The sequence below is a fragment of the Perissodus microlepis genome, chromosome 14, assembly GCF_051167445.1.
Source record: "Perissodus microlepis isolate ML-2025 ecotype Zambia chromosome 14, ASM5116744v1, whole genome shotgun sequence".
In the NCBI taxonomy this organism is placed as follows: domain Eukaryota; kingdom Metazoa; phylum Chordata; class Actinopteri; order Cichliformes; family Cichlidae; genus Perissodus; species Perissodus microlepis.
In genome coordinates this window covers 16,264,061-16,279,442 of record NC_140474.1, presented here as the reverse complement: position 1 = coordinate 16,279,442, position 15,382 = coordinate 16,264,061, and the positions used below count along the sequence as shown (strand labels likewise).

General features: G+C 38.4%; 2 protein-coding genes across 2 annotated transcripts; both read left to right on the top strand.

The window, feature by feature from the left end:
* Nucleotides 1-4,499: 4,499 nt before the first annotated feature.
* On the top strand, nucleotides 4,500-8,609 carry LOC146373722 (caspase a-like). The gene is made up of 8 exons (XM_084950796.1): nucleotides 4,500-4,628; nucleotides 5,842-6,126; nucleotides 6,243-6,334; nucleotides 6,467-6,643; nucleotides 6,748-6,997; nucleotides 7,090-7,260; nucleotides 7,395-7,504; nucleotides 7,883-8,609. Exons 1-8 carry the CDS (start codon nucleotides 4,622-4,624, stop codon nucleotides 7,985-7,987), a joined length of 1,197 nt encoding a protein of 398 aa, XP_084806922.1. The 5' UTR covers nucleotides 4,500-4,621; the 3' UTR covers nucleotides 7,988-8,609.
* Nucleotides 8,610-10,903: 2,294 nt separating this feature from the next.
* Nucleotides 10,904-15,045, top strand: LOC146373721 (caspase a-like). The gene is made up of 8 exons (XM_084950797.1): nucleotides 10,904-12,182; nucleotides 12,281-12,559; nucleotides 12,631-12,719; nucleotides 12,845-13,021; nucleotides 13,095-13,332; nucleotides 13,426-13,578; nucleotides 13,705-13,814; nucleotides 13,893-15,045. The coding sequence occupies exons 1-8, from the start codon at nucleotides 12,176-12,178 to the stop codon at nucleotides 13,995-13,997; spliced, it is 1,158 nt and encodes a 385-aa protein (XP_084806923.1). The 5' UTR covers nucleotides 10,904-12,175; the 3' UTR covers nucleotides 13,998-15,045.
* Nucleotides 15,046-15,382: the final 337 nt, after the last annotated feature.

Here is a 15,382-nt window from a genome sequence, read left to right as displayed (position 1 = left end):
ATCCAATTTCTGTCTCTGAATTTTCTTGCTGCAGATACTGTGTCATATAGAGACAGGAATCAAGGGTCTATCCTCATACAGTACATTGTTCAGGTTTTCAACACCTGTGCACATCAAGACCACGTCGAGGAGCTCTTTAGAAAAGTAAGCGCTGCAAGTGTAAATTGTTTTATACTTCTTGGAAGCAAGTCTCATTACTTCACAACCATGTTGATACTGCTTGTGACATTTATGTGGACAGTTACTTTAAAGCAATATTTAAATTACACTTCAATTATCACTGGGAAATAGTGCATGTACAGTATTAAAAGTAAAATAATAAAAGGTTGAAAAGTTTGCAGAGTATGGCCCAAAAGAAGGTTTTCAACGCATTTTTCATCTCCTGGAAGTTACGCTTACAGGAATCAATGAGAAAGTTGTATTGCTTGACATGTTGTGGTAATTCAAAGGACACAGAAAGTCAAGTTCTGATTGATACTGTCGGTAAACTGCTTTATCTCATCTTTCTGTTTTCTTTGACAGCAGCCCAAGTTTCACTTTTACTTCCTGTTCCTTATGTCTGCCTTCTTTTTAAAGCAAGCTGTTTTGATCATAATTCAGTATACACAAAATGCATTTATTGTAAGTTAGGCGTGAAAATATCTGAAAATAAATTGAAAATAAATTAAGTTATAAATGCAAGATTGGAGAGTTTATATGCCTAACGTGCAGCAGATGAACCTATGAAAGTAAGAAGAAAGATTGTCACAAAAGCAGCAGCTTGCCTATGCACTAAAACAGGAAGAAGAGTTTATGAACTCTTGTTCAATACAAGTTAAGGCTTAAATAAAAATGTTAAAAATGCAAAAGCTAGTTGATCCTTGAATTTAAAAACTTACATTTCATTAACTGCTCTATAACCACTTATTGGCATCTCTTTGTTCCTAGGAAATCAGGCAGTGCTGTCCAAAATACTTCACAGCACACATGAGCACACATAAAGGTTTGCAAATTGTAACATACAGAAAGCACAAGTAGTGCAGGAGGTGCTCAGGAACATGACTCTTAGAAAATATAAAAGATGTGTTCTTTGCAAACAAAGATAATTGTCTTGACTTCATTTCTAAGAGACCACTGCTCAGAAGAAAAAGAAAATATTTTATGTTGCATTTCAAGTTTGACTTGATTACAACCACTTCCATGGATGCAACGTTGCGCCAACATACACTACCATAAAATGTAACGTATGTGAGGAAGAACGCTAGGCTTTGGCGACCTCTTGAGGCAAAAAAGCACTCGAAAGAAGTTGTATTGACTCGTACTATACCTATGCGTGCTGGGACGCCGCTCATCTGTCTGGAGGTTAACTCGAGTGATTTGAGGTTCTGGCGCAATGGCAGGTAAGGCGATTTGTCATCTAAAGTAAGTTGTAGCTACTCAAATGTGAACACATAACTGAAGTTTTAAATCACACGCAATTAATACAAACAAGCAGCACGGGTTGAGGAAGTTGGAGAATGGCTATAGCGATAAACACGGATCTGACTGCTACTTGAAAACTTCATTTTTTCTCTCTTTTTTCTTCTCTCTCTCTTAGTCATTAATTATTCGTTGCCAGAGCTCAGGATGAAATCAAACTTGACCTGGTAGTAAGGCAAACCACCGGTTAAAAGCTCTGCTGTCATTTTTTGGCACAGCTGCAGAGTGAAAAGCAAAGGAGATCCTCCTCCGATCTAAATCCTGTTTAGTATCCGCAGAGATTGTGTTTTCACAAAACGCATTCGCCTAAGTGATGCCCTTAGAGGAAATGACGTGATACTGTTAATTGTTCTGCTTTTTATTTTATTTGTATTCTCCCCCCCCTTTTTTTTTTTTCAGCGCGAAATCGTTTGTAGTTTCACTTTTGTACTGCCCACCCACTTTTTTTTTAAATAATCGGTTTACATATCCACACAGCGCGCGATGAAGATCACTGGCCAGAATATGTCAACACAGATTTTAAAAGTTACATTTAGTTATAAATTAGCTGCATTTATCTCGAAAAGGAAATATTTTTAGAAATATCTTGTGTTTTCAGATGGGAAGCAAGCCACTGGAGTGCTTTTAATATGCATCACTAAAATATTAATTAAATCTCAAATCAGGTACACCTGTAAAATGTAATGCAAACCAAACAGAGCTTTATAAAGAGATCACTGCTCAAACTTGCAGTTTTCCAAAAAATTCAAACAAACACTGGTCAGACAGCTGAGAACTGAGCTTTCTAAATTACAGATGTGTTTCAATCTGTGTACAAGCGTGTTGACTAATTTTTTACCACTTGAAGTCACCTTAAGAAGTCAAAATGAGAGCAAATTATTCAAGTTGTTACGTGAGTTTGTGTTGAATCATCTTAAACCTGATAAATAGGATTTTCTTTCTCCTAGAAAGCGCAAGCTCGATGCTTGTGCGGGTGAGGAGTAAGTTTGTTGAAAAGACCTCCAAACCTCTTCTTGACCAGCTCCTGGATGACATTTTGGAGGATGGCATCTTGAATGATGGAGAGAGAGAGTCAATAGTTGAGGAGAACAAGAACCGAGCCGACAAGGCGCGCTGCCTCATTGACACTGTGAGGAAAAAAGGAGATCTAGCCAGCAACAAGTTGATTCGTCACCTTCAAAAAAGAGATCATATGCTTTTCGCTGAGCTGGGTCTGACTGTCTGACCAGGTGAGATGGGATACATCAGTGGAGCTTATCAACACATATGAGCAAAAGGAGGCTTTAACCCTGATTTTATGACATAGTGTCACAAACTGATGTTGTACTTTGACACTGAAATACAGAAATAGGATCTATCAGGCTTTGACTTTGGTTGATGCCACTTAGGTTATGTTTAATCTCTACGCATTGTTGTTTGGCACCATGTTTTTGTTTTTTGTTTTTTTTACCGTTACCTGATTTTTCGTATTTATGTTTTTATCCACAGGAGGAAACGAAAACCTCGTGAACACTCATCCCTACTGCCGAGACTTTGTGAAATAAAGAAATGTGGAGTGAACATGCTCATCTTTCAACATCATTACTTTTCAAAGCAATAATATCAACATGAATGATCACATCTAAAGATACAATACTGTATCTTAATTATTTTTTTACACTCTAGAGCACTATTATATGATGCTTTTATATTTTGCCAACGTGACAATCAGAAAAACAATCTATTTGTGCTCTCAAATGTGCATGAACATAAAACTGTAATGTTTCCAGGTTCCTCTGTACATTATTTTTTGCATGTGATGGATGAGAATTACAGAAATTACAATCTGTTTACATTAACCCTTTAGAGCCTGTTTTGCATAACTATTTTTAAATCCCGGTAGCTCTGCAACCACGTAAGCTAGCGCAATAATTTTTTTTGCATATGAAACCGGAGGAGTTGTACTTACATCTTATGCCATCAGCTTGTCCTAGGTCACAGTTTCCTTCCACATATAGCTTTGCAAAAACTGCATAAAAAGCACTTGCAGCAACAAAAACATAATATTCCAGAAACACGCTTTGCCGATCAGATCAGCTATTCATAACACTTCCTACGTTGGAATAGACATCAGCGCGAACTTCTGCATGTCCGCCATTACCTGCCCGAAAGCGGAAGTGACGTCATTTTCGCGGAAATGTAGTTTTTTTTATCATCAGGGCCTCAGGGCCTATACTGGTGTTTTTATAAGTTATCTTTGACTTTATGACTTTCTGTGTCTTTTCTGGGATGCTTAGGACTCATATTGCACTGCTGGAAATAGTTTATTTTGATGCATATGCTGCTTTTTTGCAAATTTGCAGTATAATATTTATTTTCGTTTTTCCTGCAGTGTATAAAAATTGGTGTATTTCAAAAATAAAACTATGAAGACACTCAAAATAAATTTCCTGTGGTAGGAAACTATTTTGTGCAACTTTTTTGTATTTACAGTTTTGAGGGATAAGCCTCTTAAATTTCTCTAACTAGAAATATATGTTAAAAAAGAAAAACGATTTTCAATTTTTTTGTAGTTTATTGCACTTTTTTGCAATTTATGTAATTACTATGCACTTAATGAATACATATTATTAAAATCTGGGCTATAATGGTTGTATTGATGTATAGCAACTTGAAATGCTCCCAAAAATGGCTCTACAGCATGTAAACATATAATATAAGCTCTGGCGGACTTGGTTCTATGGTAGGTCTTAAAGGGTTAAGATCATTTTATAATCTAGTTGAATTAAATCTCAACGACAGTAAATGAGCTTGTGTGTTTATTATATAGTATGATTAATTTGCATGTACAATGACATGTGGACCTTTGTTCGATTGTTTGTTTGTTATGGCTCCCAAGTGCATGGTTAGCATGGGTGCCACGGTGTTTTATAATGTTACAGTATAGTTTTAGCCATTATAAGTTACAGTTTAATGACCCGGGTTACTCACATCAAAGTAGGAGCACCACAGGCCTGCTCTGACTTTTAAACACATATTTATGCACTGTGCGGTACTACTATGTAGGTCATATGCGGAAAGGAGGAGCCTTTTATCGTTCATCTCTGATAGCAGACATTACGCAAGCATAATCAGGTTAAAGTCAGCAGCAATTTAAGCAGGTTGGCCACACAAGTTTTGAGCAATGGCAGGTAAGAGCACACGGACTAAATGCATTTTGTTCTACGTTGTCATATATGAGTTTAGCCAGCGAGCAGGAATGCAGCACAATAGGCATAAAGTGTTTACGACCACTGGATTGTGTTACGAACGTTTTGCGGAAGACAGCGGCGGAAAATATGTATTCTTACACTTTCGACAGTTTTGCAACAAAAGTGTTTGTCAGAGAAAAGTTTGAATAGTGTGATTCGACATTTGTTATTTTCATACTATGTTTATGCCAGGTTGGATCCATACTTTCGTTTTGCACCGCGGAAAATTATTCCCGCCCGGATGTCTGTTGTTGAAAAGATCATCTAGTGGAAGGGTTTCAGAGATGAGAGAGCGAGAGTTTAAGTTTCTTTGTTACAACTATTTGCGTTATGTATACACACTGAATCCACGGAGGCTGTTCTTTAAGTACAACTTCTAAAGATGGGAGGTCACACATTTCCAAAGTGCGACAGGATAGCATATAAAGTTTGTTTTGTTTGTTTTTTATTAAAATATCCAAATTTGTATGTTGACGACAGGCATCGGTAATGGCTTCGTTATGCACTAAAACAGTAGTTTCGTTTTTACTCTGCACTTTATGAGGAAGAAGGACATATCAGCCATTTCCTCCGTCAATCCGAAGAATACCAGGCGTTACTATAACAAGGCAGGGTGTCCTACGTAGTGCGCAAACATTCACTCTTTATACGGGACCAGCGTTAGAAATGCTGTAGTGATTCATGCACATTAAATGTTGTAGATTAGCGCTAATCTCTCAGGGGATCATTCTGTAAATGTGGGTCTTTCACCGTTAACTGCATTAAGATGCCGGATTATTAGATACAACTAATATATTTTACTTTGTTACAAAGCAATAAATCTGTACATAGATCACAATGTTTGCTTTTAATTAAAAAAAAAGACTATTCAACTTTTAGAGTCATTGTGAAAACCACAGTTTGTAGTGATGCTGACATGTGTTATGCGTTACTGCTCCCCACCACAAAGTGAAGCGTCCAAAGACGATAATACAGCTGAAAAGTCCCAAACCGATCGTATTTTTAAACATTCAAGCTTTTTTTCCCCCTCGTATTCGATATATTAAATAAAAACATCAAAATGTATACATCGCCCACTTAGTTTGAGACGAAAAGTTTTCAAAGGTCAGCAATCTTTCTAAACATTTCTAAAATGACATATTCTCTATTCTAGATAAGGAGCTTAGCAGGGTACGGTCAGACTTTGTGGAGAGGGTGTCCACAGCGGTTATAAAGCTGCTGCTTGACGACCTCGTAGAAGATGGTGTGCTGAATGATATGGAGAGCGAGTCAATACTTGAAGAGAATGACAGCAGGGCTGATAAGGCGCGCTGTCTCATCGACATTGTTAAGAAAAAAGGAGACACGGCCAGCAGCAAGATGATCGTTCACCTTAAAAGGAGAGACTCTTCACTTTACGAAAAGCTGGGTTTGTCTTGCAGTCAGCCTTCTCAGGCAGGTGAGAAACCTTAAAAATATTTTTATTAAAAAATATAGTGCAGAAGATAATGTAATGATCACACAGGTACAAACAGAATAAAATACATTATTTCAAGCAATAATCTGTTTTGTCAGCCCCAGCTCCAGATCCTCGGAATCCGCCGGAATGGTCAGATACACTGATCCACACGACTGAGCAATTCTGGAAGATGAAAATGGATGCGGATGTGAGTCATTCACAAAACTCATGTAAAATATCTCAGTTTAATAATAAGAAATAAAGTGTTTTCTTATTAAAGTTAATGTTGAGACACAAGATAGATTTTTCAACTTTTTTCCCCTTTATTTTTGTTTTCCAGATTTACCATGTGACCAAAGACGCCTTTAAAAATCGCGTAGCTCTGCTGATCACTAACATAAAGTTTACTGTTGCGAAATTCAATAGAAATGGAGCTGAGAAAGATGAGGAGAACATGAGGAAGCTGCTCTCTGCTCTGGGTTATGAAGTGGTGAAATACACAAATCTCACAGGAAAGGTATTTTTATTAAAAGGGAAAATCTGGGGAAAAATTTTATGTCTGGTTTGTTTTGAGATACAGGAAGTTATGCCTTGACTTTTTTTTTTGTTATGTTCTTACAGGCAATTAATAAGGCTCTAATTGACTTCTCCAAACATCCAAAACTCAAAGATACAGACAGTGTGTTGGTGGTTATAATGTCTCACGGGAAGCTAGGAGCAGTCCTTGGTGTCGACTGCAAAGAACCTCTTTCTAATAATGAGGAACAAGATGCGTATGAGGTGAACAACATTTACAAGCAGTTGAGCTCAGACAAGTGTCCTGCACTTCGGGACAAACCCAAGATCATCATCATCCAGGCCTGCAGAGGAGGTGATCACCTGTTCTTACAGTTACAAAAAAAGGCTTAAGTTATAGATTTGCTGGAGTCTTCTTATCTTACAAGTACATTGAATATGTTTCAGAGGAAAGAGGAGCTGTGCTTGTTAGTGACTGTGCAAAGCCAGATCTGGTCTGTGATGACTTGAAACAGCCAAGTCCATCCCTATGTGCTGATGAAGAGGGCTTAGAAGACGACACTCTACGATGTGTACACAAGGAAAAAGACTTCATTTCTCTTCTCTCCTGCACTCCAGGTCAGTGTAGCTAGGCAATTATTAAAACTTAGTGACACACACACTGATGACACACATGAATCTGTAATGATAACACCCCCCCCCCCTCAAAAAAAACTGTATCCAATTTCTGTCTCTGAATTTTCTTGCTGCAGATACTGTGTCATATAGAGACAGGAATCAAGGGTCTATCCTCATACAGTACATTGTTCAGGTTTTCAACACCTGTGCACATCAAGACCACGTCGAGGAGCTCTTTAGAAAAGTAAGCGCTGCAAGTGTAAATTGTTTTATACTTCCTGGAAGCAAGTCTCATTACTTCACAACCATGTTGATACTGCTTGTGACATTTATGTGGACAGTTACTTTAAAGCAATATTTAAATTACACTTCAATTATCACTGGGAAATAGTGCATGTACAGTATTAAAAGTAAAATAATAAAAGGTTGAAAAGTTTGCAGAGTATGGCCCAAAAGAAGGTTTTCAACGCATTTTTCATCTCCTGGAAGTTACGCTTACAGGAATCAATGAGAAAGTTGTATTGCTATAGTCAAGCAGTAATTACTTTGTTCTCGTGTCATTAGTGTGATAATGTCGTACATTATTACTCTAATAATGTCGTACATCATTTTAATCATACAGGTGATGCAACGCTTTGAACACTTCGAGGTTCAAAACAGGAGACAGATGCCAACAAAAGACAGATGCACACTGACAAGACACTTCTACTTCTTTCCAGGCCTCTGAGATATTTTTACAGTTATTTATCTCAACTTTGCTGCAATTTCAATTGATGTTTTTAGTGCTCAGAGTTAGGTCATTTTGTCATTTCCAAAGAACTACAAAGAGATGGAAACCTAGAAGCAAAAAGATGATATGATCTCACAGTTAGACAAAAATGGCCACAATAAGATGCAAAATAGCTACAAACAGATGGAAAATACAATGATAATAAAAATTTAAAAAGAATGAAACAAAGCTGCCATCTGTCTGTCTCCTTTGTTAAAAAGAAATCCTGATGACATTTCTAGCTTCATGTGAGACCCATGCACACAAAACACATCAACATGAAATATCCTCTATGTGGCAATTGGAGACGGTTGGATGGACGAACTGGAAGAGACATCCAGCAGAAACAGGGTCAGAGAGGGACAGTCATACTCTCTTCCACAGCATGTCTTTGTCCTATCTTCCTCCCTTCACACCATCTTTGCAGAAGATGGACACCCCTCCCTCAACCTGGTTCTGCTAGGGCTTTCTTCCTGTTATAAGGGAGTTTTTCCTTCCCACTGTCGCTAAACCTCTTGCTTGCATAGGAGTCCATATGACTGTTAGCTTTTCTCTGTTTTCTTTGTATTATTTTTTTTCTATTATTCTAGAGTAACATGTAAAGTATCCTGACATAACTGTTGCTGTGTTTTCATGCTATACAAAAATAAAAAAATAAAAATAAAATGCGCTTTGCTTTTATTTTCCACTCACTGCCTTTCTCTCTCTTTGGATTCATACACCACTGCTGCATTTAACTTAAGTAGTTACTACACTCTGCCTCTCTCTCCTACAGAGTGTCTTGCTCTCAATTCTTCTCATCTCTGCCCTTGTCGCCACATCTTCCTGTTAAGAAAGAATCCACTGGTGTTAAGTGCTTGTTCAAAGGGGGTCATCTGACTGTAATTGTGCTTTTTTGTTTGTTTGTTTATATCATAGGACCTTTAGCCTACAATATAAAGTGCCCTGAGGTGACAACTGGTATACTGGTTTAATACAGATGTAGATTGGTATTGCTATAGGGCTTTTGCTATACTGGTCCACTTGATGGTCATAGCTTAGAAGATTTTTTTAAAGGATTTTTTTTATTTTCAGTCCTTACAATGCCCCAGCAGGTAGGGGCACCAGCCACTGACAGGGAGTGTGGTGGGGGAAATAAGCCCCCACACCTGGGGATGCCCGAGACTTTCAGAAAGAGGTGAAGCCTAAGACCCAGCCTGACACATACAGGTCCTTCGCAAAAAATTAGCATATTGTGATAAAGTTCATTATTTTCTGTAATGTACTGATAAACATTAGACTTTCATATATTTTAGATTCATTACACACAACTGAAGTAGTTCAAGCCTTTTATTGTTTTAATATTGATGATTTTGGCATACAGCTCATGAAAACCCAAAATTCCTATCTCAAAAAAGTAGCATATTTCATCTGACCAATAAAAGAAAAGTGTTTTTAATACAAAAAAAAGTCAACCTTCAAATAATTATGTTCAGTTATGCACTCAATACTTGGTCGGGAATCCTTTTGCAGAAATGACTGCTTCAATGCGGCGTGACATGGAGGCAATCAGCCTGTGGCACTGCTGAGGTGTTATGGAGGCCCAGGATGCTTCCATAGCGGTCTTAAGCTCATCCAGAGTGTTGGGTCTTGCGTCTCTCAACTTTCTCTTCACAATATCCCACAGATTCTTTATGGGGTTCAGGTCAGGAGAGTTGGCAGGCCAATTGAGCACAGTAATACCATGGTCAGTAAACCATTTACCAGTGGTTTTGGCACTGTGAGCAGGTGCCAGGTCGTGCTGAAAAATGAAATCTTCATCTCCATAAAGCTTTTCAGCAGATGGAAGCATGAAGTGCTCCAAAATCTCCTGATAGCTAGCTGCATTGACCCTGCCCTTGATAAAACACAGTGGACCAACACCAGCAGCTGACATGGCACCCCAGACCATCACTGACTGTGGGTACTTGACACTGGACTTCAGGCATTTTGGCCTTTCCTCCAGACTGGGGAGAGGGAACCTGGCACCTTGATTTCCGAATGACATGCAAAAGTAGCTTTCATCCAAAAAAAGTACTTTGGACCACTGAGCAACAGTCCAGTGCTGCTTCTCTGTAGCCCAGGTCAGGCGCTTCTGCCGCTGTTTCTGGTTCAAAAGTGGCTTGACCTGGGGAATGCGGCACCTGTAGCCCATTTCCTGCACACACCTGTACACGGTGGCTCTGGATGTTTCTACTCCAGACTCAGTCCACTGCTTCTGCAGGTCCCCCAAGGTCTGGAATCGGTCCTTCTCCACAATCTTCCTCAGGGTCCGGTCACCTCTTCTCGTTGTGCAGCGTTTTCTGCCACACTTTTTCCTTCCCACAGACTTCCCACTGAGGTGCCTTGATACAGCACTCTGGGAACAGCCTATTCGTTCAGAAATTTCTTTCTGTGTCTTACCCTCTTGCTTGAGGGTGTCAATGATGGCCTTCTGGACAGCAGTCAGGTCGGCAGTCTTACCCATGATTGCGGTTTTGAGTAATGAACCAGGCTGGGAGTTTTTAAAAGCCTCAGGAATCTTTTGCAGGTGTTTAGAGTTAATTCGTTGATTCAGATGATTAGGTTAATAGCTTGTTTAGAGAACCTTTTCACGATATGCTAATTTTTTGAGATAACTTAACATAACTGAATATAATTATTTGAAGGTCGACTTTTTTTGTATTAAAAACACTTTTCTTTTATTGGTCAGATGAAATATGCTACTTTTTTGAGATAGGAATTTTGGGTTTTCATGAGCTGTATGCCAAAATCATCAATATTAAAACAATGAAAGGCTTGAACTACTTCAGTTGTGTGTAATGAATCTAAAATATATGAAAGTCTAATGTTTATCAGTACATTACAGAAAATAATGAACTTTATCACAATATGCTCATTTTTTGAGAAGGACCTGTAGACAGGCATGTTTTCATAGTTTCCCAGAGCAGACACTTCCAAGTAAGGCAGGTGAAGGGAGGGGGATTACTTGTGAACTGAAACTTACTGAACTTGTTTCTCTTCTTCGAGATCTTGCAATGATAGATAAGAATATCTGTGGTCTTGATGCAGTCAACCCTACAGGCATAGTACAGTGTATTGGAAACACTCAACAAAGGAACGGTAGATGGAAAGAAAATTATTATATGAAATGAAGAGAGATGGCGATTTTTCTCTGGTTATGTTATATTTTTTTTAAATTTTTTGTCATTAACGTATAATATTGGCCATTAAAACATCGTAGAGTTGAAATGTTCAGACAAGTTCAAACACGACTTGACACGTTGTGGTAATTCAAAGGACACAGAAAGTCAAGTTCTGATTGATACTGTCGGTAAACTGCTTTATCTCATCTTTCTGTTTTCTTTGACAGCAGCCCAAGTTTCACTTTTACTTCCTGTTCCTTATGTCTGCCTTCTTTTTAAAGTAAGTTGTTTTGATCATAATTCAGTATACACAAAATGCATTTATTGTAAGTTAGGCGTGAAAATATCTGAAAATAAATTGAAAATAAATTAAGTTATAAATGCAAGATTGGAGAGTTTATATGCCTAACGTGCAGCAGATGAACCTATGAAAGCAAGAAGAAAGATTGTCACAAAAGCAGCAGCTTGCCTATGCACTAAAACAGGAAGAAGAGTTTATGAACTCTTGTTCAATACAAGTTAAGGCTTAAATAAAAATGTTAAAAATGCAAAAGCTAGTTGATCCTTGAATTTAAAAACATCTTACATTTCATTAACTGCTCTATAACCACTTATTGGCATCTCTTTGTTCCTAGGAAATCAGGCAGTGCTGTCCAAAATACTTCACAGCACACATGAGCACACATAAAGGTTTGCAAATCGTAACATACAGAAAGCACAAGTAGTGCAGGAGGTGCTCAGGAACATGACTCTTAGAAAATATAAAAGATGTGTTCTTTGCAAACAAAGATAATTGTCTTGACTTCATTTCTAAGAGACCACTGCTCAGAAGAAAAAGAAAATATTTTATGTTGCATTTCAAGTTTGACTTGATTACAACCACTTCCATGGAAGTGTGGTTTCCACACAACTATTAATAGATAAAACATCTTGGCAAACACACAATCATTTGTACATGCTGGAGGACACAGGTTGCAAATTTGTGAAGTAAAGTTTATGAAAGATGGCAGGTAAGACAGAAGGTATCATGATCCATGCACTTTCCAAGTGTTAATGTGTGATAGATTTTGATTTTGACATGATTATTTGATCTCATTCTTCCCTCTAGATAAGGAGCTTGCCAGAGTGAGAGGACGGTTTGTTGAAAAGGTATCAAAAGCCCTTCTTAAACAGCTCCTGGATGACCTTTTAGAAGAGGGTTTGCTGAATGATGGAGAGACAGACTCTGTGCTCGAAGACAACAGCAACAAAGCAGACATGGCCCGTGCTCTCATCGACATGGTGAAGAGGAAAGGAGATAAAGCTAGCAGGAAGATGATCGAACACCTGGAGAAGAGAGATCCTACACTTTACTCTGAGCTGGGTCTGTCCTGTGGTCAGCCTCCTGGTGAGTTCACCCTGTTTGGAAGAAGGAAATCGTACAGAATAAAGTCTGAACAGTGCTTTTGTTTTTTCCAGCTGCAGCGTCTCAGGAGGAGCAAAGCTGGTCGTCCAAACTCATCACCACAACTGACTCTTTCTGGAGGACAAAGCTGAACGATAAAAATGTTTGTCATGACTGTTCAAACACTTTTAACAAACAAGATTCAAATTTGGAATACTTTGTAAGTTTATACACTTAAATTTTACATTTATAACAGTAAATATTCTGTCTTTACATTTGTATTTTTAGATTTACCCTGTGGCAGAAAAGTCCATCAGCAGTCGAGTGGCCCTGCTAATCACTAATCGAAATTTTTCTGATGAGAGATTAACCCGAAAAGGAGCTGAAGTTGACGAGGAGAACGTGGATAAACTTCTCCAATCTCTGCATTATGAAGTGGTCAAATACAAAGATCTCACTGGAAAGGTATTTAAATACTAATCTTTTATTCTTTCCTAGCAAATTACGGCTGATGCTGGGACTTTTTGTGTTCAATCAGATGATCGATGAGGCTCTGATGAATTTCTCCAAACATCCCAAACTCAAAGAGACAGACAGTGTGTTTGTGGTGATTATGTCTCACGGGAAACGGGGAATTGTCCTCGGTATCAATCACAGAGAAGAAGTGGAACCAGATGAATTCCCTGTTGACAATATTTACAAGTACTTGGGCTCACAGAAATGCTCAGCACTGCTAAACAAACCAAAGATCATCATCATCCAGGCCTGCAGAGGAGGTGACTTTCAATCATTTCATCTGACCAACATCCACAAATGTCCTCGTAGCTACAGTTTGGACCTGAATTAAAAGCATGCTGCGTGTGTTGCAGAATCTGGTGGCTCCGTGATGGTTAGTGACAGTGCAAAAGTGGTCTGTGATGATGTGTCACAGAGCCGCTTTGATGAAAACAGCATTGTGGATGACTCTACTCGATATGTGCACAAAGAAAAGGACTTCATTTCACTTCTGTCCAGCACCCCAGGTCAGTTTGTCTGCTGATGGGTTTTATTATGCAAAAGATTTCTGCCATTATTAAGATAAGCATCTGAAATTTGCACCAATAACACACAAGCATAGTCTCATTCTGTTTTCACATGATTTCCTGCAGACACCGTTTCATACAGACAGGAAGACCGTGGGTCTTTTCTGATCCAATTCATCAAGGAGGTATTCAACACGTGCTCTCATGAGGACGACATCGACGAGCTCTTCAGAAAAGTAAGTACCTGAAAACTCGTTTGGTGATAGTGCTGCAGGCAAACAGATGCAGTCACTGGTTATGTTTTCATCACACAGGTCATGCAACGCTTTGAAGATTTTCCCTCTGAGAAACTGAGACAGATGCCAACCAAAGACAGATGCACTCTAACCAAGCGCTTCTACCTCTTTCCAGGCCGCTGAGACAGGATTGAATTTTGGTCAAAGGAAACTCATAATAAGTGCTAATAAGTACATTAATGATTTCATGGATTATCACTTCCTACTAATAAGGGATTCATACTTATCTGTAGTATAACGAGGGATATGCATTGATTATTGTGAATTATATGTAAAATATTGATTTCTTTGTTTCTGTTTTTAATGCATTGTGAAAGTGAATGTGAGATTTTGTCAACTTTTAATACGTTTGGAGATTTTAGTAGCTATATGAGTGAGTGTATCGTTTACATTCATCAGTTGCTCTCGTCTATAATGTCATCACTGTTACGTGTCTAAATAAGTAAATGAGCCCTTAGTTACAGTAAATGAATCTTGTATTAACTAAAACATTAACACATTGATTAGTGGACCTATCCCTCGGTTACAAAAGGTAAAACCAGCATAACAATAAAATTAAAATTTGAAAGTAAAATTTGGTCTCTTTGGACATTTATTCAGTTTCAATTACATTTTAGTGTTGTCACGGGTTGCCGGGGCAAGCCGTGTGAATTATTAAAGGACCCAAAATGCAGGTGGTTTCTGAGGTGAGCGAGCTTTAGTGTGACAATGGAGTACAACACAAAAGAAAGGGTGGCGAGAAACAGAACTGAAAACACTCTAAACTGGGAAAACTAAAACTTAAACAACAAAACCTGAACATGAATGAGGATACCTTGCAGGGAGAATGTCCAGGAAGACGGCGGAAAATACACAGGAAGACGGAGGGTAATAACACAGACAAACCAGCAACAAGGACGGGTGAACACACACTATAAATACACACACCAGTAATCAGGGGATGGGAAACAGGAGGGAAACACACCTGGGAGACATAACAGCTGACGAGGCAGGGGAAACCTAAACAGAACACAGAACAGACAGAGACCTTCAAAGTAAAACAGGAAACACATACACGTAATGACACAGACTCAGAGACGCGGACTAAACACAGAGACCTACTACACTAAGGGGATACACACAAGAAGGGAAGACACCAAACAGAGGGAACACAACTAAACCCTAGGAAACCCAAAACAACAGTCATAATACAAAAAACTATCAAAAGTAAAACTACACAACCAAAAACACTGGGTCACCCACCCAGGACCATGACAAGTGTGTTGATTTACTTATATGTGGTATTATCTAAGTGGTTTATAAGTATTAATAGTACTGAAAAAAATCCATATGTCAAATGCGGCTAAGGAAATTAACTTTGTAACCTAAACAAAATGTACTAAAACACTAGAGCCAAGTAAAAAAATTATATCTTTTGTTTAGAAAGTAGATGAAGTGAACCTTTAATCGACAGTTCTGTATCGTTTTGGTTCATATACCCTTCATATACCACACATTTCAATAAGTCT